At 38.5% G+C, this 24161-nt stretch overlaps 1 protein-coding gene across 1 annotated transcript in view; it reads left to right on the top strand.

Moving 5' to 3' along the window:
• Col1a2 (collagen type I alpha 2 chain) overlaps positions 1 to 23949 on the top strand; it is a 35480-nt gene extending 11531 nt beyond the window's left edge. Inside the window, exons 13-52 of the mRNA XM_076833779.2 lie at positions 1390 to 1434; positions 1734 to 1787; positions 1890 to 1934; positions 2304 to 2357; positions 2868 to 2966; positions 3095 to 3139; positions 3254 to 3352; positions 3772 to 3825; positions 3948 to 4055; positions 4432 to 4485; positions 4590 to 4688; positions 5605 to 5658; positions 6127 to 6225; positions 6652 to 6705; positions 7195 to 7248; positions 7355 to 7408; positions 7689 to 7742; positions 8707 to 8751; positions 9866 to 9964; positions 11148 to 11255; positions 11929 to 11982; positions 12847 to 12900; positions 13606 to 13659; positions 13764 to 13817; positions 13914 to 14021; positions 14394 to 14447; positions 15371 to 15424; positions 16424 to 16585; positions 17597 to 17704; positions 18361 to 18468; positions 18839 to 18892; positions 18975 to 19082; positions 19219 to 19272; positions 19688 to 19795; positions 20288 to 20341; positions 20465 to 20572; positions 20888 to 21146; positions 21576 to 21760; positions 22412 to 22654; positions 23454 to 23949. Of these exons, the coding sequence (XP_076689894.1) occupies positions 1390 to 1434; positions 1734 to 1787; positions 1890 to 1934; positions 2304 to 2357; positions 2868 to 2966; positions 3095 to 3139; positions 3254 to 3352; positions 3772 to 3825; positions 3948 to 4055; positions 4432 to 4485; positions 4590 to 4688; positions 5605 to 5658; positions 6127 to 6225; positions 6652 to 6705; positions 7195 to 7248; positions 7355 to 7408; positions 7689 to 7742; positions 8707 to 8751; positions 9866 to 9964; positions 11148 to 11255; positions 11929 to 11982; positions 12847 to 12900; positions 13606 to 13659; positions 13764 to 13817; positions 13914 to 14021; positions 14394 to 14447; positions 15371 to 15424; positions 16424 to 16585; positions 17597 to 17704; positions 18361 to 18468; positions 18839 to 18892; positions 18975 to 19082; positions 19219 to 19272; positions 19688 to 19795; positions 20288 to 20341; positions 20465 to 20572; positions 20888 to 21146; positions 21576 to 21760; positions 22412 to 22654; positions 23454 to 23600 (3507 nt within the window). The 3' untranslated portion in view covers positions 23601 to 23949. The remainder of the gene's footprint in view (positions 1 to 1389; positions 1435 to 1733; positions 1788 to 1889; positions 1935 to 2303; positions 2358 to 2867; positions 2967 to 3094; positions 3140 to 3253; positions 3353 to 3771; positions 3826 to 3947; positions 4056 to 4431; positions 4486 to 4589; positions 4689 to 5604; positions 5659 to 6126; positions 6226 to 6651; positions 6706 to 7194; positions 7249 to 7354; positions 7409 to 7688; positions 7743 to 8706; positions 8752 to 9865; positions 9965 to 11147; positions 11256 to 11928; positions 11983 to 12846; positions 12901 to 13605; positions 13660 to 13763; positions 13818 to 13913; positions 14022 to 14393; positions 14448 to 15370; positions 15425 to 16423; positions 16586 to 17596; positions 17705 to 18360; positions 18469 to 18838; positions 18893 to 18974; positions 19083 to 19218; positions 19273 to 19687; positions 19796 to 20287; positions 20342 to 20464; positions 20573 to 20887; positions 21147 to 21575; positions 21761 to 22411; positions 22655 to 23453) is intronic.
• The last annotated feature ends 212 nt before the right edge of the window (positions 23950 to 24161 follow it).

The following is a 24161-nucleotide window of genomic DNA, read 5'->3' on the forward strand; positions in this document are numbered from 1 at the left end:
GATTCTATGACAAAAGGTCAATTATTAATGTTTATTTAGTTTAATATCTATTAAACAGTTGAGACAAAAATAATGTCAATAGTTTCTTCCTCCATTTCCTTTCCTCTTCCTATAATCTCAATCGATCTCTGCAACCAAAATAAAAGTAAATAAACATATAATCAGATATTAGAACATTACGTGTTATTTTAAACTGTAAATTCTCCTTTGCCATGCACTAATTAGATAGGTACATTCATGTCACAATACACTTTTCAACCTCTTTCCTGTGATTTATCTGTGCACACTCAAAAAATTTTTAATTAGGTAATTAAAGTCTCAGAAGTGTGTTATCTCTTGGCTAGGCTCTTCTCTGACAGCGTTTTCAACTATAAAATGTTCTTTTTCCTATTAAGGAGATAATGTGATATTAAAGTGAATACCAACGTAATTACAAATTAATGAGTAACGAATACTAGCGGGACCAGAAATGAACATGAATATGGAGAATCTGTTCTAACTTTCCAGCTGCCACACAAATGGATAAGGTCAAACTCATTCTCCCAGGGGCCCAATATAACAGCTCAGACTACTAATCACAGTATCATAAAGTGTTAGGGCTGCAAGGAGCTTTGTGGACTCCCTCATTTTTTGCAGAAGAGGGAAACTGAGGCTTGACAAGAACTAGTGACTCTCCCAAAGTCACACATCTAGTGGCTGGAAGGACACATGTTAAAACTCCTGATGCTCATTTCAGGGCTTATTCATAACTAACTTGCTTCGGGTAGAATCCTACAAATGAAGGTCCTTAACGGTCTCATATAGCATGTTCTTTCCATATCTAAATCAGATTATACTGAAGGAAAGTTCTTTACATGTGCCATAGGATTAAATCACCCACCACTGCCACTGCCACCATGGTCACTACCAGGGATAAAAATATAGATCGGAAATAAATATCGCAGCTCTAAAAAATATTATGAAGCTTCAAATTGTCTTGCATATTTTATGAAAATGGTAGGGTTGAGTGTTCAAAATAATTTTAAAGCGGATAAATATGATTATACTGCCATCTCTATTTTATATTATCATGCCAAATAAATAAGCCTAGTCTAAATGATGTTCAGTATATGAAGAGAAAAATGGAACACTAAGGAAATAACCACATTTCCTTAGTACCGTGACATTTGGGATGTTTAAATAAAAACTTGTATTTTAGCAAATTTTAAAAACACACATGTGGGAGATAATTGAGAAATAATCTTTATGTGTAAAAAACATTAAAAATTATGTGAATGGTTCAAATTGAAATAATAGGGTCAAAAATTGCACAATCAGGAAAAAAAAATATATATATATTCTGACATATATATATATATATCAGAAACTCAATCTTTCTTCTCCACGCAGGGTGAACCTGGTGCCCCAGGTGAAAATGGAACTCCAGGTCAAGCAGTAAGTATTTATTAGTTTCTTGTAAATCTAAGGGTATTGTGCTCTTTGTGGACTAGAACTTCCTTGATGTTTTTGCTAGTTACCCTTTCCCTCAGCTCTGTATTCTTTGATATGTTTCTAATCTGCATACTTTCTGCATACTTAATGGAACTAGACTCCCTTTTAGTCGGTATTAGAATAAGACCTATTAATTTTTAGTGGATTTTTGTGTGTGTTAGAAAAATAAACAAGGCAAATGATGCCTATGACTTTTTAAAGGTTAGCATTCTGGATTTTACTAAAAAGATTTCTGCTTCTAGGGAGCCCGTGGGCTTCCTGGTGAGAGAGGACGTGTCGGTGCCCCTGGCCCAGCTGTAAGTATCCCATTTTTGTTTGTTTTTACTCTTTTTAAAAATCATCTTCTAATGGCTGCCCTTTAACTTTCCTGTTGACTCTTTTTCTTATTTCCTTCATAGGGTGCCCGTGGCAGTGATGGCAGTGTCGGTCCCGTGGGTCCTGCTGTAAGTGTTAACACTAGGGAATTTGGGAGGGTTGAAAGTGTGGTGGTGATAGCCACTTTCCTCACTCATTTCCTGTGAAATAACATCACTCCAGACACTTTACCAAATGCTCTAGGAGGTCTTTTGAAGTTTCCATTTCTAAGTAGCATAGCCTACTTCCAAATACCTGAGGCTATGGGTGAATGTATAAAGTAAAATCCACCCTACCTTGCCTTCCCTGAATATGACCCTCATGTCTAACAGGCTAGCAGCCAATTCTTTCTTTGCCGATATCAAATAAGATCAAGACACTCTAAATGGCTTCTCTCTTCTGTTGCTATACCTTTTCAGTTTACTTAGAGGAAATTTCTTTTTCTGCTTTGATTCCAGGGTCCCATTGGATCTGCTGGCCCCCCAGGCTTCCCAGGTGCCCCTGGTCCCAAGGTAAAAACACTAGTGCTTATAATCACTGCCTTGATAAACTTTTTACTCTGATGTGAAAGATCAGAACTGTGTTGGCAGAGATAATTACAGAATAGTTACCTTAATTGTGTCCCCTTCAGAATGGATAGAGGATGATGGATTTTCCACTTCAAGTTCAAAATCAATCATCTCTCTGCACTTGTACACTATGAGCATCAAGATCACTGGCAATTTGGAAATTGATTCTATTGGGGCCCAGACTAGTCAGGACTGAGAACTAGTCGGCCACAGAGAGTCAGAGGTGGAGTCAAGGTAGCAATGATAGCAACAGGTAGTAATCTGCATTCTACCAAGTGGCAGAAGTAGGCTAAAAAAAAGTAGGAAAAGAACCCCAAATCTTGGGGTTACAAATGAGATTAGGAAAATGATTTCAATTCTGAAGACGTTTTACCAAAATTTGGTGTCCTAATAACAGGGATATGCTGTTTCATTATTTGCTGGCCGATTCTTCATTGGCATTTTCTCTTTTAGGGTGAAATTGGACCTGTGGGTAACCCTGGTCCTTCTGGTCCTGCTGGTCCTCGTGGTGAAGTGGGTCTTCCTGGTCTTTCTGGCCCAGTTGGACCTCCTGTAAGTAGCTCTTGTTGTTAATCTTATAAAGTAAAAAAAGGCAAGGAAAAAAGTAAAAAAGAGAAATGAAGGTGAAGAAGATCAGATATATTCCAGTGAATTGATATCTTTCTCTCTCTTTCTCATAGGGTAATCCTGGAGCCAATGGCCTTACTGGTGCTAAGGGTGCTGCTGTGAGTATACTTGGGTAGCTAAAATGTGCTACTGTGGTTTTAAAGAAATTTAATAAGTGCTGCCTCAATAGCTCATCATCACATGATGGACCAGGTTTTGCTTTTCTTCAACAGGGTCTTCCTGGTGTTGCTGGGGCTCCTGGCCTCCCTGGCCCCCGTGGTATTCCTGGTCCTGTTGGTGCTGCTGGTGCTACTGGTGCCAGAGGACTTGTTGTAAGTGGTCATAGCTGTGGCTTTCATCATCCTGAAATACTAGGGCTACTATCATTTTATCACTATCTAGACTTTTTCTTAACAGTTTTATTTTTCCTTCGTTGGCATTTTTAGTTTGTAAACTGTATGCATATATATGTGCATTCCCTCTTCCTCACTTGCACACAGATGCATTCCTCCTGCAATCATCGGAACCTTAATGTAAAAATAGATGAGACCAAGTTCTACAACCTCAGTCTGATCTTTCCACCAATGCTGTTCCCCTGTAGGCCATTTGAGCATGAACTGGGTCATACTGAAATCCCTTAGAGAACCTAAGCTTCTCCTTACCTTAACTTATAAATATTCCAGAAAATTTGTCTATAAGAGAGTTTTGACATATGTTTGGTTTTTGACCACTGTTTTGTATTGGTTCCTAGGGTGAGCCTGGTCCAGCTGGCTCCAAAGGAGAGAGCGGTAACAAGGGAGAGCCAGTAAGTAGTTCTATAATCACAATTCGGTGGAGTTGTTATCCTCTAAATCCAGTTTCTTTAGCTGGATATAATATTTTAAAAATTCTTTTCTATTCCCTTCTCCTATTCTTTTCACTCAACAGGGTTCTGCTGGCCCCCAAGGTCCTCCTGGTCCCAGTGGTGAAGAAGGAAAGAGAGGGCCCAATGGTGAACCTGGATCTGCTGGTCCCGCAGGACCTCCTGGACTGAGAGTAGGTTCCATATACTCCTTAACACCTAGATACTCCAGAGGCAGATAAGGATACCCCTTCATTGGAAATTGTCAAAATTATTGGGAGTGCTTTTTCTAGATGAAAGAAGCATCTGCTTTCCATCTGTTTTATTAAATCAGTGACTCCCAATTTGGTATGTTTTTAAATTGGTCTGAAAACAATGTTGACCTACTTTTGCAGGATGCTCATCCACACATTCCTTTGGGGTTTGGGTGAAGTGATTTGGCTTGGTTTGTGTCTGTATCTCAGCCTTAGGGAGATACAGACACAAAACATGCCATGTTTTCATAAACTGTGCCTGATCAGATTCCAGGGTTTTCTCTAATTCCCTTCTGTTTCATGTACTTTCTTGCAGGGTAATCCTGGTTCTCGTGGTCTTCCTGGAGCTGATGGCAGAGCTGGTGTCATGGTTAGTAGTCTACCCCTCATTTCCCTGGAAGGAACTTGACACTTTTCTGGTGACTGTGTCACTAGCTTTATCATTTTCTCTCTCTGCCCCTTTCTTTTCAATAGGGACCTCCTGGTAATCGTGGTGCAACTGGCCCTGCTGGAGTTCGAGGTCCCAATGGAGACTCTGGTCGCCCTGGGGAGCCTGGTCTCATGGGACCCAGAGTAAGTTTCAGATGTATTCTGAGCAAGTCACATCTGGCAATGTGTATTGTTGGCTAAAATTGAAGATAACAAAAACATCTAAAGTAAATTTGTTGTTAGACTTGCCGACAGATGTCTTTTTAATTTAATTTTAATTTAACTTTATCAAAGCTCTGTAGATTTTTTAATGTATTTAGTTAGTTCATCAATTTCCTATTTATTATACTTGATACAATGGCTTGATCTATTCTTTGGAAGCATAGATCTACTTTAATATATCCAAATTAGGTTGGTTCTCCCATCAGCATGAATCTTTTATCTTAATTTGTAAGTTTTATATAAGGTGTTCATGAAATGTATTAGGGCTATACATTATTAGTTTATTAGATTCATAAGTGAAATCATTTTTCAAGCAATCACAAAGTGCTGTAATGTATTCAGCATCACACTAGCTATGGAGAAATGACCTTTAGATCTGTAGACACTCTAATCCATAGCAATAGAGTAATTTTTTTGCTCCATTATCTCTTATGGGTGAATATCAACTATAATTGTACCATAAACATGTAATAGGGATACCAAATATAGCAATAAAAATCCACTTTGGAAATTGCTTACTAAAAGTATTAGTTTTTCTATTATGAGGTAAATAGCATGATACATTTGCCCATATAGCATGTTGCTTAACAGTTTCTTGTGATATCTATAAATGGATCAGTTTCACTAAAATTCAATAAAGGGAAAGGCACAAAAAATAGAAGAATAATTTCAGGGCTCTTTTCATACCTCCAGACTAGTGGCTAATATCCCTAAAGATTTACCCTAGGCAACAAACAAAAATTGGAGGGGAAAGTGCTTTTGTGAGATTTCAATTAATCTGAGCCTCAAGTATGTGAGTTAAAGTGCCAACATGAAAGCTACCTCATTTGTTTTATAGGGTCTTCCTGGATCCCCTGGAAATGTTGGCCCAGCTGGTAAAGAAGGTCCTGTGGTAAGTATTGCTCATTTTCCATTATGTTTTCAAGGACACTTATTGCACCCTTATCAAGTCTATTTTGTGGCTTATTTATACATGAATACATTGAAAATAAATATCAGCCACCTACATCATCTGGGAATGCAAAGTAATAGATTGTAATTATGGAGTCCAAATGAACGCAGGACTGAAAGCAGAAAAGGGAAGAGAAAAACGTGGCAGGGAAAATTGAAGCAGGTGACAAGGGTACAGAGAGGTGGGGGAGAGAGGGAAATTGTGTACATATGAGATTGAATTGGCCGTGTGTGTACCAAGCATCCTATTTAGAAAAGGAAAATGGATTCATAATTTATTGACGCTGTATACAAGAAGCTCTGTGCATCCAGAAAGCCATTCTGTTTTATCCCAGGAAGCATCATTAGTTTGAGGTAGGGAGGCCATGCTGATGCAGAGTAAACTTTAAATATGAAACTCTGGTTGCAGGGTCTCCCTGGTATTGACGGCAGGCCTGGCCCAATTGGCCCAGCTGGAGCAAGAGGCGAGGCTGGAAACATCGGATTCCCCGGACCCAAAGGACCCACTGTAAGAATCACCACAACTTCCTCTCCCTCATCAATTTTTTGCTACAGTTCACCAAAGATTTAGTATTTTCTCCCATTTATCAATCGAAACTACCTCAAGGCATGTCCTTTCAGCACAGGAAAACTGAAGGGCACTCACTACAGCAAAGGGATGTATCCTTTACATACCTGCTGAAAATCCATCTCCTGAGTCACTGCCTCCTCAGACACAGGTGCCCCTTACTGTACCCGGAGCTGCCTGATGATGGACCATGCCTTAGATAATAGAAATCCAGGACTAGGAGTCTAACACACACACACACACACACACACACACACACACATACACAAGCAAGAAATTAGCATTTCAAAATTGGTATGGTTCATTCGACATTAAATGTGTAATACGAACGTTTTTTATTTTGTTTTGTTTTCATTTTTATCGTAGGGTGATCCTGGCAAAAGTGGTGATAAAGGTCACCCTGGACTTGCTGGTGCTCGGGTAGGTGCTAACTGCTGTACATATCTATTCATGTAGAATTCACCCAAGAAACACACATCCTTTGAGGCCATCTGATATCTTTCTGTCACTTTCTTTCCCAGAGAGTATCCCCAAGGGTCCTTTTACCATCATGAAATGTCTTTTTTTCTTTAACCACACATATAAAGCAATGAGCTATAACAAATCAGAATATATGTTAAGTCAAAGATACTTACAAAAGCATTTAGTCTTTATTTTATTCATCCTGTGATTAACAAGAATATAAATATTTAGTAGTATTCTCTGGCCTTTATAAATTGCCTTCCATCCGTGGACTTCCCTCGAACCATATCAAAATTTACTAGACAGTGTTCAGGCTTTGGCGAAGTTAGTATAATTCATGCTAAAATGACAAATTTGCTTTGAGGAACTCACTTCAATGATGCTCTGAAGCATTTTGAACTGCCTGGCTTACATGTAACCATTGGTCTTTCTGTTGAACATTTCTAGGGCGCTCCTGGTCCTGATGGAAACAATGGTGCTCAGGGGCCCCCTGGACCCCAGGTTGGTATTTTTCCCTCTCCTGTGCTCTTCTGCAATAGAATGTAATATAGCTAGACAGCAATGTGGCTAATGTCTCTATTGATACTATCCCTGCTGTCACTTTCAGGGTGTCCAAGGTGGCAAAGGTGAACAGGGTCCGGCTGGTCCTCCAGGCTTCCAGGTGAGTCAAATATATATATATATATTATGAAACACTCCTTGGCCAGATGGTACACCTATGATTCACTGTCTCCTTTCCCCCATCACACATATTATGACTTCAGAACTAAAGCAGAGAGTGAATTTTTTTTTCAAAACAAACTTTGGTGGCGTGCTTTTATAACACTTAATAGTGTGTTTATAACACTTAATAAGTTGTTTCCCCTCCTACCAAACCCAGAGTATTAGAAAATTCCCTGCATATTATCATAAGATTGAGATTTGTGTTTCTTTGCATTTAGGGTCTGCCTGGCCCCTCAGGTACCACCGGTGAAGTTGGCAAACCAGGAGAAAGGGTGAGTAAAACAAGTGATAGTAAATTCACTTGAGAATTTCCTTCTGTTTAATGCCCTATTGCAACACAATTACAATATGTAAAAGGAAGTTTCATATTTCATCTGTTAATGATAGTGTTCTGTCTATGTTGGTGCTGAGGGAGAGAATGAAATGAGTTACTGATATTAGTTCAAATTACTTTGTTTTATGGATTCAATGAAACATCACATTATGAAAGTAAAATCTATCAATGAATATTTCATGTAATAGCCTTACTTTTTGTTTTGTTCTTGGTAATGTTAAAATACAAATTATTTCCTTTTCTAGAGTGAGAACATAAATGCACTGATTTTTCATCAAACTGGACCCTGAAAAATTGCTTTTAATGTTTTTCTTGGCATTCAGACATGACAGTGCTATCCACAATCAGAGCATGAGTTCTGAGTCATTTTCTCTGTAATTGTGATGAATGTGCCTCAATTTAGTTACATTCTGTGGCCTGGTCTCCTTTGTCAACAGTGGGGCACATTAAGGAGACAGCTGGTCAGTAATAAAAGAGATACACTTGGGTATACAATTAACTAGGTAATGTACAGAATATGATAATTTCTATTAAGAAGGCAGTCTGTTATATAGCTAAAAATAGGCAATGTCTGATAGTGTTCATTATTATTTATCATATTATCAAAAGAGATAGTCTGCTTTGTCACTTCTTTAAAGACAATGGACTAAATAATGTAAATTTAAATTTTCTGATACCAGGTCCTGTCCTAGAATAGATACATCTTTGTTATCAACGGACTTCTCTTTTTGTGGAGAGTTCTGTTGTATATATTGCATTACCCTCTATACTTAGGCTTTTTATAGGTAGAGCCCACTCAGCTTTATTTCACTTTTTCAGAACCTTTCAAATATCATAATCATAAGTGAATTTAGAAATCACCTATACACTTCATGTTTGACTTATTCTTGGATTTTGCCTAGGGTATCCCTGGTGAATTTGGTCTCCCTGGTCCTGCTGGTCCAAGAGTAAGTGTTATTTAATTAACTTTCAACAATTTCTGGCAATGTGTTTTTAAAAGAAGGCACACTTTCTCCTAAAGCCATTGATGACCTTCCTTGCACACCTCTTTTATTATCAAATGTTATCCATAGAGATCAGTAGATTTCTAAGTTGATAGTTGACTTTTCTGTTTACTTACTCAAATTTCCTATTCAATAACTACATGGTCATAAGAAACATAAATGAACTAATGCAAGTATTGTAGTCAGTGATTTATATAGACAAGTGTGAGACATTCATGACAGTGGCTCAACTTAACCCAAGGGAAATTAATAACTTACTAAGATCTAAAGTCAGTTTTTGCAATGTTTGTTGATATTCACAGTCTAAAGCTGATTGTATACGTCTAATTTATACAGAAAAATAAAATAAGGATATAGTTTGTGAATATTAACATAACTGGAATGATTCATTTGCCACTGAAGTATCCCATTATGTTGCTGGTGATCATAGACTTAGGAAGCCCAGAATTAGTATTTTAAAAGTCCATAGTACAATAAAAGCAAGTTATAACAAAGTCTTTTGATACTGTTGCAATGTTAACCTAGGTGATAAATATTCTGGGTCACAGAATGCCACATTATAGTGATATTTAGATGTGAGTTGAGAGATACTACATATATAGTAAATTGATATATACAAATATACACACAACTGAGGAGTTGAATATTATAACTGTTACATCATTATTGCATGAGGTTGAAAAAAGGGGGCAGAGATATAATCTTTATCTATATCTGACATTGCTATTCCACTCTAATGCCACAATCTTTTCCTTTGACTGCTATGTGTAATCAACATCTATTTTTATCTATGGATTTATCACAGATGCAAAAAAAGGAAATAAATTCCAAAGGTTGGATATTATACTTTAGAAGTAACACATTTTAGAATCATAATCCCAGAACATTAGAACCAATTGAGACTTTATAGATTATCTCATCCCATCTCATCATTTCACAAATGAAGAAATTAGAAACAAAAGAATTTTTAATTTGCTGAAAGAAGGCAGAACAAGTGTGGACTGTGGGTTTAACATGGTATCTCTGAAAGTGACATCTCCTAATTTCTGCTTTACAGGGAGAACGTGGTCCCCCAGGTGAGAGTGGGGCTGTTGGTCCTGCTGGTCCCATTGGAAGCCGAGGTCCTTCTGGACCCCCAGGGCCTGATGGAAACAAGGTAAAACTTTGGGTTTTATACTTTGTTGGCATTATACCCAATAATAAATACACTCTTTATAAGAAAAGGAAAAATTTTCATACTTTTATTTATTTCCAATTCTGTGATGATTTCCACCTTAGTAAGAAGTCCAGGGGACCTAAATTATTCCAAAAGAAAACTGAGGCAGGGAGGCCTCAAACAGTAATGAATTAGTGTGGTTTTACCTTTTTCTCATTACATTGTTTATGCTTTTGTTTGAAACAAGAACCATCCTATATATGGGGACATTATTTTCAGAAAACAAACTTTATCCTTTCAATATCCCACCCTCAATTAAAATTTTTTAAAGTTAAATTTTAACAATGAGAGTTTATAATAATGAACATTAACTGGATACTATATTCACCCTCCCCCCCCCAAAAAAAATAAATTTGAAAGCTTGTGTTTTAAAGTAGAATCTGTAGTTCATATTTTAAAGTGGATGGAATTATACACGTTTGGAAAACAGATTACTTGAAACACAGTAAGAAGAAGGCAATTCGTATTAACTTCTGATTCTTACCTTCAAGGCAGAAAATGTGTAGAGTCATTGCAGAAGGTTATTTTTGTATGTGGAAGGATATTATAGGGAATAAATAAAAATAAGGTAAGAGGGAGAGAAGAAATAAGAAAGGAAATAGAGTTGTGTTAGATGATCCTTTCATAGGGACTTATTCATCTCAGAAGCTAGTCAATAGTTTTAAGTACATGAAATTGTGAAGGTTCATTCAAAATGGAATCTATAGTCTCCTCTTTTAAAACACACAAATATCTCCCCAGTTGATAAGGTCTCTTTCCATGTTTCCCCACTGGGTTAAGAGACTTATCCTTGAAAAAGGTTTATGGACAAACATTTTTCACTTTCTGCTTCCCATTGTCCCCATCATCTCCTTCTCCAGGCCAGTCTTCCTTAAGAGGATTGGAAGCAGGTTATAGAAGAATCACAGCCACCCACTCCCACTACTCTCTTTTCTTTAGTCATTGTGTCATTGATAGCATCTCCCTGTTATATTCTCCCTCTTTCAATGGCCCTCCTTTGTGTCTCTAAGCAAGCAAGAATGCTACCTATTAAATGTTTAAATTGGAATTCTTCAAGAGTTTATTTCTTCATTTTTTTTCTTTTGCCACTGAAATAATTGATTTCGCATGTGTTTGATTCAAGGGTGAACCCGGTGTGGTTGGTGCTCCAGGCACTGCTGGTGCATCTGGTCCTGGTGGACTCCCAGGAGAGAGGGGTGCTGCTGGCATACCTGGAGGCAAGGGAGAAAAGGTATCTTCTCAGTGTTGGCCCTTAATACATACTATTGATGAACCCTGGCAAAGGGACCTCACAAGGATGCCCAGTTTTTTTACAATTCTTGGCAGGTGGTCTGGTAGCATTTTGATATCTATCTATGTACATTTCCCTCTGCCACCTAGCACCTACGCATTTCTAAACTCACTAATCTGGCAAAATTCCTCACTACCATGGAATTTCACGCAAACAGATGGTGTTGAGTAATACATGAGGCTCATTTTAATGCCACTAACAATAATGCCTCATCCTGCCCTAATTAATGGGAAGAAGCTCTATTGAACAGCTGTCAACCGTGCTGCTGCATTAGTTATGCCATAAGAGTGATCAGGCCCTGCAGCCCATTGTGATGTTGTCTTACAATTCTGTCCACATGAATTTGTACCTTGCTTGATTATGCGTCAGAAGGGTATATGGAAATTAGGGGGAAAATGTTTGACAATAATCTGGAATGGATATTGAATTATTATTATTTTTAAAATTTCTTTCCTCGTTCAACTTCCTATGGAAGGGTAGGGAATTGAGAAATGTACTAAATATCTTAAATGATGAACGGTATTATAGAGTCTTCTATAAAATCACTTCAGATTAATTTTGATTCAAAAATGTGTTCAGAAAATAAAAAGTTGCTCTTGCTTTATACTTTCAGGGTGAACCTGGCCTCAGAGGTGAAATTGGTAACCCTGGCAGAGATGGTGCTCGTGTAAGTTGAATTTTATTTGAATTGAGAAAGTTTCCAAAAATAGCAAGTTTAGTAAGATAGTATTGCATTCCTTCCTGGATCCACAATTAATAATGTCATTTTTCATGTTCCAAAAGAAAAATTCAACAGGACATACTCCTTTGGAAATCACATCTGGAATTTTCTAACTTCCCTAATATTAAATATACCACCTACAGATAAAAAGCTCTGGGTTTAATAGAACATTAAACAAGTATTTGAAGTGATAATGAGGCTTTAAAAAAATAACAAATGTAAATGCCTTTACATTTAAAAAGCCAGAACTCTTAACAACGTCCTGCAGTTACTCATATGTCTGCCCTGAGACTTTGTCTAAGAGCAGCCATAAAGATCAGCTGTTAATGCCATAGAGATGCCAAAGAAAATACATAAAAGCATAATTACCCTACCTAGGGTATCATCATCATGACACTTGCAACCCACAGTCTGCCTTGGTTCTTTCTTTCACCTCTCCCTCAGAGAGACTTTCTGTAGCCCATTCTTTCCTTTGAACCATAGAGTTCTGACATTTCCAACAAGGCTAGTCAATTTACTGATCTCCAAGGAATTTTATAAGAGCAGAATTCAGATCTCCCAAATTCTTAGCCTGCCCTCGATTTACACATTTTCATAGCTTTTATTACTAGAGTTCTGTTGTCCTGAAAGTGGATTCTCATAGTCTTAATAATGAGAACTGAAATGGATCCAAGATTTCTTGATGTCCAACCAGAATGTGCAGTAACAGTGCTCAGTCTCTGCATAGGCCTAGCAGCAGGAATGACAAGGTTCACTTTTGAAGGTGTGGAGTGTTATTAATTAATAAGACATGTTTCCTTTTGTTACTAGGGTGCTCCTGGTGCTGTAGGTGCCCCTGGTCCTGCTGGAGCTACAGGTGACCGGGTGAGCTTGCATTTTCACTAAGTGTAACTCTATGAGCTGATAGCACTATCTAAAATTTCCTGCCTGCCCTAGTCCCAAAGAGCCCCAGCAATTCATTTTTATGGCTTGGTATAAAGCCCACTTATTTAAAAACCTAGCTGTTGTGATAGGGCAACAGGAAACAAATGCTCTGTGTTTAAAGTTTTCTTTCCCATCCTATAGATGTGCCAGCTATCTGATCTATACTTTAATCCCTATCATTTGTTTTACAGACTTTCCCTGTTGCCCATTAACAATATCCTAATGCACTAAGCCTTCTCAAAGCCTTCAATTGTAAAAAATCAATAAAATACATAGTGTGCCCATTTCACATCAAGCAGTCCACTTAAAATAGACCTTATTTATTGTATTGCAAAGAGTGCAGCAGATAGATCAGCTCTGTGTCCATCTAAAAATTAAAATGTCCTCCTCCTGGTATTGTGGGTTCTGATTTATAGTGTTTTTGCAAGAGAACAACCAATACCACTTCAACCCTTAAAATGAATACAGCATTAAGTAAAGTAAGAATCCGCTTCATTTTGCTCTGTGAGATGTACATTAGTTATCTCTTCCAAGAAATCTGCAAACTCTGACAACAGCCCTGCCTACTGCTATTCTTCGTCCTTCCTGCCTCTTGGAGCACCTGCATTAGGCACATTAGCAGATTCATCATTTGTTCCATTACAGGGTGAAGCTGGTGCTGCTGGTCCTGCTGGCCCAGCTGGTCCTCGGGGTAGCCCTGTAAGTAAAAACTCTGGATCATTTGGACTCTCATACCTCACAACTTTTAAACATTCATGAATTTAGGATTGCTAAGGCATTTTAAAATCCCTTCTTCCATCTAGGGTGAACGTGGTGAGGTTGGTCCTGCTGGTCCCAATGGATTTGCTGGTCCTGCTGTGAGTATCACATAATGAAGATTGATTTGACACCATACCAGGTTGGAAAGCAGAGTGAATCAGAATACCAGAGCTATAACAGATCCTTTCCAACAGGGTGCCGCTGGTCAACCTGGTGCTAAAGGAGAGAGAGGAACCAAAGGACCCAAGGGTGAAAATGGTGTTGTTGGTCCCGCCGGCCCCGTTGGAGCTGCTGGCCCATCTGTAAGTTGAATTCACTGGTGGTCAACACAGCCTGTATAGTTACCCATGAGATTTATAATTCAACACACATCAATCAAGTACCTACTGTATTCTAGGGAATATACCAGAAAGAAGATGATTTTTTTTTAAAAGTTAACCTTTGCACACCAATTAACATTAAAGTTTTGCTAGTATCATCTTATTTATATTCTTCAATAATCCACAGGGTGGTAATATTTAAGTAAGAATATTTATTTTATATGACACAGATAATAATTTTTCATTTATGGATTTTCTTCTAATGGATATGGGAATGATCCTTTTGGAAAAAGAGTAACATGTATAAGAATCACTTCTTTTGTAGTTTGACCTCATCTTTCTGTTTGCATTTAGGGTCCAAATGGTCCCCCTGGTCCTGCTGGAGGTCGTGGTGATGGAGGACCCCCTGTAAGTATCTACAATGGACTCTTCTTTCTTCAGATCCTAGTAGGAATAACTTGAAACTTTTGAAGTCTTTAGTTAATTTAAACTCTTACTAGAAGATTCTTGAGATTCAAGTTCATTCTAATCAGAGAAATTCTGATATTGAAGGTAAGATCAGCCACTCTGAATATTAATCCCAGCTGAGACTCAATGCAGAATATGTTTCTACCACCTCACTTGAGGTAATACCCAAGGCCGACCCCTAGTGGTTTAACTGTGAAGTGGATAAAATAGTTATCTGGTGTTCTTTATCCTTTTTTTTTTTTTTTGAATGAAATGATATGTCTTTAATTTATTATTTTCAACACAACCCACGGAGCAGTTTTTGATTTCTCCCTTTTTCTACCTGTCATAGTCCTTACCCTTTGTATCTAGTGTTGCCAGTTTGACTTTCTAGAGACGCAGAGCTCCCCAGGAATGTACTCTACTACTGAGTAGTGGGAGTGGGTGGCTGTGTATAATCCCCTAGGTCATTTATTCTTTATACACACACCCTCTATAAATAACATTTCTCCTTTAGTTATTTTGTTCCCATTCTCTTAGTCAGGTAGTTAAGATAGTCACTAATGTATACAACATTAATGTGTAACAGTGACATAGTGTCTTATATTCTTGCTCTTACAACCATGAGTTAAGATGTGAGTATTTCAAAAAGAACAGTCAAAACCTTAATGCAAAACATGGGCACAGTAACTGGTGGCATGTTGATAAGGAATATGTGGGAGGAGGGTCTTCAGAGTCCTGGTTGAATAATACCCATAGGAAACATTCTACTACTTACTCTTTGGCCCATCCCTAGTCCCATCAGGATTTTCCACAGGAGAAATTCCTCTCATCCAAATTTTTGGAGTTAGTTTGACTGGAATTTTAATGTGCTTCATTCTTAGGGTATGACTGGTTTCCCTGGTGCTGCTGGACGAACTGGTCCCCCTGGACCCTCTGTAAGTAAATCACTCCAAATATGTCTTCATTTACACTAGCCAAAAAATCCAGCCTCTGATAAGAAACTAGTGAGCAACTTAAAAGTAGTGAGCAACTGTCTATAAAAACATGTCGCTAATATTTGCTATTACTTTCCTGATGTAAAATCAGTTTTTCTCAACCATTAAGGCAAAAGCATCACAAATTATATTTTATAATATCAATTTAAGAGGCTTTTACTCATGCAAACACCAATCTCATTTTGAGGGCATGATCTCTGTTAAAAATAAAGAAACAGTACGGTTTTAGTCACATATCAGATATTTCTATATCTAATTACCCTTTATGGCTAACATTCTGCCTCCATTGTTAAGGTATAATTGTTCCTAAATTTAAAGGTGGTTTGGCCTCTAATTTAATTCTGATTCAGACTCTCCTGTCAGGACTCAAGAGAATTTAATTAATTACCAAGGATTAAGTCTTCTGGTTGAGGTTTCAGGGGGGAGGTGGAAATAGCAAAGATGTTGATTTCTTGGAATCCTTTTACAGGTTCATAACAGAAAAATCTTCATTCCCTGTAGGCATTTAATTAAACCTAGTTGAGAGCATATGTGGTTCCTAAGTTATGAACAAAATGCCAGTATTGGCTTTCTTCAAAAAGAAATGGGCAGAATCTTCCAAAACCCAAAGTCCCGTTCACTTAAAATTAACTCTCATAACTTCTCATGGTTCTGATTCTAATATGCCAGGGTCCTGGTGGCATGACATTACATTTCCTCAATTACTCAGAAGTTTGACACTAACTCTGCCTCGATTATTTGCTATGTCATAGCCTCAGGAAATGTCTGACAGAAGTTGCTTCTTTCTATGAGGTTGTTAAAAACTTTAAATCCAAACAATAGCCAGGGTAGTTTTGCTTCCTCTCACTACTTGCATCTTGGTATGTAAAACTTCTATGGCTCTCTTCCAGGTCCATTATACTCAACAGAAAGTAAATAACCTTGTAAATTTGCCTACAGGGTATCACTGGCCCTCCTGGTCCCCCCGGTGCTGCTGGTAAAGAAGGGCTTCGAGGTCCTCGTGGTGACCAAGGTCCCGTTGGCCGAACTGGAGAAACAGGTGCATCTGGCCCACCTGGCTTCACTGGTGAAAAGGGTCCCTCTGGAGAGCCTGGTACTGCTGTAAGTAATTTCAAACTCCTGTTTCTTATTGCCTGTTGTTGAGCTAAAATAAAGCCCCTATGCGAATCCTCAATTTGGCATATGTTTGTTGATGAGTATTGCAAGCTCTCGTGTAGAGCTCATTTGAGCCAGGAAATCTGTCCAGCACACATTAAGGTGCTGAGACGTCAGCAGATACTCAGAAAGCACATAACAGGAATGGCAGCAAAGGAGGGAACTCACTCTTTATCACGACAGCCCTTAAGTTGTTTGTCGAGAACACCTAAATTTCTAGAAGAGAATTCCATTGCTGTGGCCATCCTACTGGACATTCATCAATATCAGTAAGCTACTGATTTCTCAAACATGCTTTATCCAGTATGATTGCTGCTTTGAAAGTGCTTTATCATATATGTGTTTTAAATTTCAGTAAAGTTGCCAGGCACAGTGGCACACGCCTGTAATCTCAGATGCTGGGGAGGCTGAGGCAGGAGGATAGAGAGTTCAAAGCCAGCCTCAGCAAAAGCAGGGCACTAAGAAACTCAGTGAGACCCTGTCTCTAAATAAAATACAAAATAGGGCTAGGGATTGGCTCAATGGTTGAGTGCCCCTCACTTCCATCCCCAGTATCACTCCCCCCAAAATTTTTTTTTCAGTAAAGTTTTCTTAAAAAAAAAAAAAAAAAAAAAAAGTGAAAAAGTGCCTTTATTAGACCTTAGAGGCCAAAATCAAGATTTGCTTCCCTGCATGGAGTGTGTGAAAACTCTATCCCCCTTGCAAATGGCCTCATTAATTTCAACTACATACTGTTAAATGTTGTGCCATTGATCTTAAGGAGGAATCGGGTACAAAAAAATATATATACATGCCAAGATATACGCTCACTGTCATCACTAGAGAAAAAATATCAAGGACATATCTCACTATGAGGACATAAACCTTTTTGTAAACTCATTTTCATAATCCTCAAACTAACCTGTATTATCAACCAGGGTCTTACCAGTAATACTCAGTATTTTTTCTCTTGCTTAGGGACCTCCTGGCACCCCAGGTCCTCAGGGTCTTCTTGGTGCTCCTGGTATTCTGGGTCTCCCTGGCTCTAGGGGCGAACGTGGTCTGCCAGGTATTGCTGGTGCTTTGGTGAGTGTTTGACACCACTCTGATTCTCATTAACATAATAAAAGATTTTAAAAGCTGCCACTTCAAATGTGACAGATTGATCACTGAATAACTCCACTTAAGATTTTTATTCATGGCATTTTCTTTATACAGATCACATGTCACTTATCTAAGAAGCTTTAATACCACCTTACTTAGACACACACTATAAAGACACAGCTTAACATTATGCAGAATGATTTTTGTTCTTTCTACACGCTTAAGAACTATATAAGCTCTAATTGCATTTACTCCTCTGCAATATGAAATGCTGGCATCATTTATCGTGCAGGAAGAATGAAATTCTGGAAATTCTGAATCATCCCATTTAACCTTATATGTGACAGCAACCAGAAATCATCTCATCTCCATAAACTCTTATCAACTATCTGAATTTATTTCATTTGGGATATCGGATGCAACTAGGTTCGCTTTATACAGAGCAAAATTCCATAACTACTCAATACTGACCTTCTGAGTGTATAGAAGGCAGGCAAGCACAACACTAATGACACCTCCTGATGTTTTTCAGTCCAGTTTGCCTTTTTTTTTTCAAACTAGAATCTCCTGAAGGTTGTTTTTGGAGAGTGAGGTTAGCATTTCATCTAATGAGAGAAATGTTGCTTTATCTTCTTTAGGGTGAACCTGGTCCTCTGGGCATTGCAGGCCCTCCTGGGGCCCGTGGTCCCCCTGGTGCAGTGGGCAGTCCTGGAGTCAATGGTGCTCCTGGTGAAGCTGGTCGTGATGTGAGTACAATACTTGGTTTGTAAAATAATACTGAGAAGGATTTCATTGTGTGGAACTTCGTGTGCTGAGCTAAAGTTCTCTTGTTCCAAGTTTCTGAACCAGATGATCTGTTTCTCCATAACATCTACATGTAATGACCTCTCAGGACTGAAAGATATGAACAGTTTCTTGGGCTGCAGAATGGGTCTTTAACTATCACACTTTACATTTGGGGCTTAAATATTAAAAATATCTCAAAGAAAACCTAGCTTGGAAGACCCTATCCCTTTAACAGTGTGCAATAAGTTCCCTTGAAGGGGTTGGGAGATGAAGGGGCTAGTAGGCCACAGAGCCTCATCAAGAGCATTAATTTGCATGGTGTCTTCACAGGGCAATCCTGGAAGTGATGGTCCTCCAGGTCGCGATGGTCAACCTGGACACAAGGTCAGTACATGTTTTCATTTTTCTCTAACTTAAAAGTGATGAAAATACAGATTGATGCTAAGCTTCATTTTGACTTTGGTAGGGAGAACGTGGTTACCCTGGCAACATTGGTCCTACTGGCGCTGCAGGTGCACCTGGTCCTCATGGTACTGTGGGTCCCGCTGGCAAACATGGAAACCGCGGTGAACCTGTAAGTCTAAATACCATTCCCTTAATGCTACCGTCCTCAGGACTCCTCTCGTCTTCTCCACAGTGGGAAAGAGCAGGAGCATGAGAGAAGGATCTTGGGCTCAGCTGATGACTTGTTTCTTTTTTCCAATTTACAGGGTCCTGCTGGTTCTGTTGGTCCTGTTGGTGCTGTCGGTCCAAGAGGTCCTAGTGTATGTACACAGTGAGATTTTATACAAATTAACCCTTAGGGAGAATCCATCCAAATTATCTATTATCTATGTCTATTATATATTATCTATAACTATACATTATCTATTCAGATAATATATATAGGCTAGACTTCACATTTTAAAAAATATTTTACTCTATAAAAAAAAAAGATTTGATTCAGATAGCTTGATCTATTTGAAGGCTTTTCTGCTTATTTGTATTTCGTAATCGTAGGCATCTAGCCCTTTTACCCACAGCTCAACTAAAGCAGAGATTATCAGAAGAATTGAGAACCTATCTAGACCTTTGCATGTCTCCAGTTACCTTCACAAACAGGGTAAACAGAATTTATAGAAAAGTGAGCATCATTTTTAAAAAGCTGAAAGTCCTCTCTGTTGTTCTCTTTTCTTACAGGGCCCACAAGGCGTTCGAGGTGACAAGGGAGAGCCTGGTGATAAAGGGCCCAGAGGTCTTCCTGGCATAAAGGGACACAATGGATTACAGGGTCTTCCAGGTCTCGCTGTAAGTAACACGTGGCCATTCCACATGTACACTGACCTCAAAGGCCTTGAGCTCAGAAGGACCTCCTCCGCATTTTCACTGCTATTGTTCTAAAACATCCTGCCTCGTGCCCATTTCCCACTCTGGCTAATTCCATGTCTGTCAGTGACGATGCTGTTTCATCCCCAGACGAAAAGGTGAGGGTTGAGGGAGAGAGAAAAATACATATATTAAAATCTCCTGGCAACAATGTTCTTCAACCCCACTTAAAATAAATATAATTAAAGGAATGACTAATATTGCACTGTTGAAATAGCTCGTGGAAAAAAAAAATAATTGAATGTAATAGACATAATGGGAGAAAAGAGCCCCACTTTACATTTTCAATTTTTCTCAGTCCAGAGTCCATTGAAACTAAAGTTTTCTATTCAATTTAGAGGGGGGAGAAAATGTATCTATTGACATGTGTTCTGAAAGTGTGATTTTTCTGTTGTTGTTGTTCTCTCTTTCAAGGGTCAACATGGCGATCAAGGTTCTCCTGGCCCCGTCGGTCCTGCTGGTCCCAGGGTAGGTGCATCCAAGAGATAGGTCATCTCTGAAATTGAGGCCAACAAGGGCAGTAAGGCCCAGGCCACATCTGCCTGGTGTGGATTTGCTCATTCACATGCACTTGTTTTCCTTCTTCTTTAGGGTCCTGCTGGTCCTTCTGGCCCTGCTGGCAAAGATGGTCGCTCTGGACATCCCGGTAGTGTCGGACCTGCTGGTGTGCGAGGATCTCAGGGTAGCCAAGGACCTGCTGTAAGTATGATTTGGTGAAATGAAAAAGAACATCACTGACTAGAGGAAAATTTTCTTCAGACTAAACCAAGGCAGTTTTGATAACACATTGAAGTAGCCCCACTTCAATATATTTTCTAAGGTATCTAAATATGGTCTATGTGCAATGAGGTTTGTAAGCCCATGCCTATAAGTGTGCCCCGGAACAAGTTATTTACTTTAACTTGATTTCTTATTGCTTTTGTATGAAGCTCCATTGAAAAATCTGCAGGCATGGATGTCTCTCTCACTGCAGCTGCATTCAAAGCTTTTCCTTTCTCACTTCTACCTTCACAGGGCCCTCCCGGTCCCCCTGGGCCTCCTGGGCCTCCTGGTGTAAGCGGTGGTGGTTACGACTTTGGTTATGAAGGAGACTTCTACAGGGCTGACCAGCCTCGCTCATCGCCTTCTCTCAGACCCAAGGATTATGAAGTGGATGCCACCCTGAAGTCCCTCAACAACCAGATTGAGACCCTTCTTACTCCTGAAGGCTCTAGGAAGAACCCAGCTCGCACATGCCGAGACTTAAGACTCAGCCACCCAGAGTGGAGCAGCGGTAGGTCAAAACGTCCCAGCCACACTGACTGTTCTAACAGGTTGAGCTCATCAAACTCAATTCCCACTGATATCTCAAGTGAAAATGTTTTTGGTATAAAACTCACAGTATGTGAAATTTTAGCCAATTTATGAAGCATCATTTTCTTCTCCCAACCAGTGAGCATCCTCAGAATTCCCTTAACATAGATTTTTGACCTTCTCATGGGTAAATACCCTGCTCTGATTTTGCATGGAGGAGACATGAGAAGGAACTGTCTAATCCGAAACATAGTCACCTCTTTCTTCCTGATAAATGTGGAACAGATAATATCACAGTACCATAAAAAAAATGTTACTTATGAAAATCAGTATTTTTGACTAATTATTATTAGAATCTATGTTCTACTCAGTAAGAAGGTTAATTATCTGGGTCTTGTTTTCTGAAAAGGTTACTACTGGATTGACCCAAACCAAGGATGCACTATGGATGCTATCAAAGTATACTGTGATTTCTCTACTGGTGAAACCTGCATCAAGGCCCAACCTGAACATATCCCAGCCAAGAACTGGTACAGGAGCACCAAGGCCAAGAAGCACGTCTGGTTAGCAGAAATTATGAATGGTGGTAGCCAGGTGAGGTGTCCTACAAACACTCCTCACTCTATAAAATGTTATTTTCTTAAGATTGTTTGTGTTTTACTTATCTGTGTTTTGATATCTTACCAGTTCTGTCCTTGACTGTGAAAGATGGGTTGAATGGATCGAACACGTAATTCCAAGTTTTTGTCCAAATTTGACTTAGTTGATAATCATTGGAAAAGCAGGCCAATGACATTTAATGTGAAGGTGTGCTGGCCAGCAAATAGCTATGCATATGTGCTTTCAGAACAAAAGCAGTTTTCCTGAATTTTTAATCAAACTTTTTCACCAACTTTGTTGAATCCCTTTTAGATTTCCACATATTAGAGATATATTATAGAAAAAAGTTTACATCTGAATCTCTATCTCATTGCTATGTGCACATTAATGCTTACCTAAAACAGGTGCCATTATTAAATAATCTCACCTTAGCCTAGTAGATCTTATGTCCATCATATGCTTCAAAGACAAGTGAACTGAGTTTCCTTAAAAAGTACTTTCTTCCTAAGACTTGGATATAAGTCCATTACTCCTCCTTTTACCAGACTGGTTTGGTTCTTTGTTGTTGTTGTTGTTGTTGTTTTAATTTTACTTTTAGAATCTGAGTTCTCCACTTAACTGGGATTCCCATTTTATCCTCTGCAGTTCGAATACAATGTAGAAGGAGTGACCTCCAAGGAAATGGCTACTCAACTTGCCTTCATGCGCCTGCTGGCCAACCATGCCTCTCAGAACATCACCTACCACTGCAAGAACAGCATTGCATACATGGATGGGGAGACTGGCAGCCTGGATAAGGCTATCCTTCTGCAAGGCTCCAATGATGTTGAATTTGTTGCCGATGGCAACAGCAGGTTCACTTACACTGTTCTTGTAGATGGCTGCTCTGTAAGTAATAGTAAAATGTGGGAATAGTATTTGTTTGGCGAAGTGGGGTTGGGGGAGTTCTAGCTTAGATCATTAGATGAACAGATGAATGACAAACCTAACTTATTCACTCTTTTTCATAAAGATATTTACTTAAATTCAGATGGATAAATCCAGAGAATTCTTATCAGATAACTGCCTTCAGAAGTACTCTGAAGTACTGAAATAACTACTGTGTGTATGCATTAGTTGTTTATCCTTTAGCTTAATTCTTATATTACAATGTATGCCAAAAATTTAAATATTTTGAGATTTACAGAGCCTAAAATTTTAAAATTTGCAGTCATGTTGTATTTTTATTTTACTTCTTAGTATGGCCTATATTTAATTTTTTTCTTTAGATAATTTTTCTTTATAATAAAGAAAATATATAACATATTCCCTACAATATGTTACAATTAGGATAAAATTTAGACTTCATTCATGGCAGTACTACATACCTACCCAACTGTCTCTTCCCAAATACACACACACACACACACACACACACACATCCCAATTTTGAAAATTATGTTGTAGAAATAAGCCTCTTGAACTATATTTAAATGCATCAAAATTTAGGCTGGGCAGAACCTCTCCGTAAAGAAATGCTTGACACTACACTCTCAGAGATGAGTTTGTTGATCTGGAACAAAATCGTCAGAATGCTATAAACAAGTCAAAAAGTGCTTCTTATAAAATCTAAAGTGAGGATGTTATCCAATGCAGGAATAATCCTACTTTACATATCTCTTTCCTTCCTTTTTTTTTTTTTTAACAGAAAAAGACAAATGAATGGGGAAAGACGATCATTGAATACAAAACAAACAAGCCGTCTCGCTTGCCCTTCCTTGATATTGCACCTTTGGACATCGGTGGCGCTGACCAAGAAATTGGTGTGGACGTTGGCCCAGTCTGTTTCAAATAAATGAACTCAACCTAAATTAAAAATCAAAAAAGAAATCTGGGGGGAAAAAAACACTTTTTCTTTACCATTTCTTCTTTTTCTTCTTTTTTAACTGAAAGCTGAATCCTTCCATTTCTTCTGCACAACTCCTTTCTTAAATTGTGGGCAAAAGAGAAGAAGGATTGATCAGAGCATTGTGCAATAAGATTTAATTAACTCCCACTCCCTCTCCCCCTCCCCAAAAGATCTGGAGTTTTGTTTTTGGTTTTTTTTTTTTTTCAACACTCTTACACCTATTGTGGAAAATGTCAACCTTTGTAAGAAAACTAAAATAAAAATTGAAAAATAAAAATCGTGAACATTCGCACCACTTGTGGCTTCTGAATATCTTCCACAGAGGGAAGTTTAAAACCAGAACTTCCAAAGGTTTAAACTACCTCAAAATGCTTTCCTGTGAGTGCGATCCACCTCATCGGGTGCTGACCTAGACAGACATGAACTGAGGTACTTGTTTTTGTTGATAATACAAAGGTGCTAACTAATAGTATTTCAGATACTTGAAGAATGTTGATGGTGCTAGAA

This window comes from Callospermophilus lateralis, chromosome 1 (genome assembly GCF_048772815.1).
Source record: "Callospermophilus lateralis isolate mCalLat2 chromosome 1, mCalLat2.hap1, whole genome shotgun sequence".
Classification (NCBI taxonomy): domain Eukaryota; kingdom Metazoa; phylum Chordata; class Mammalia; order Rodentia; family Sciuridae; genus Callospermophilus; species Callospermophilus lateralis.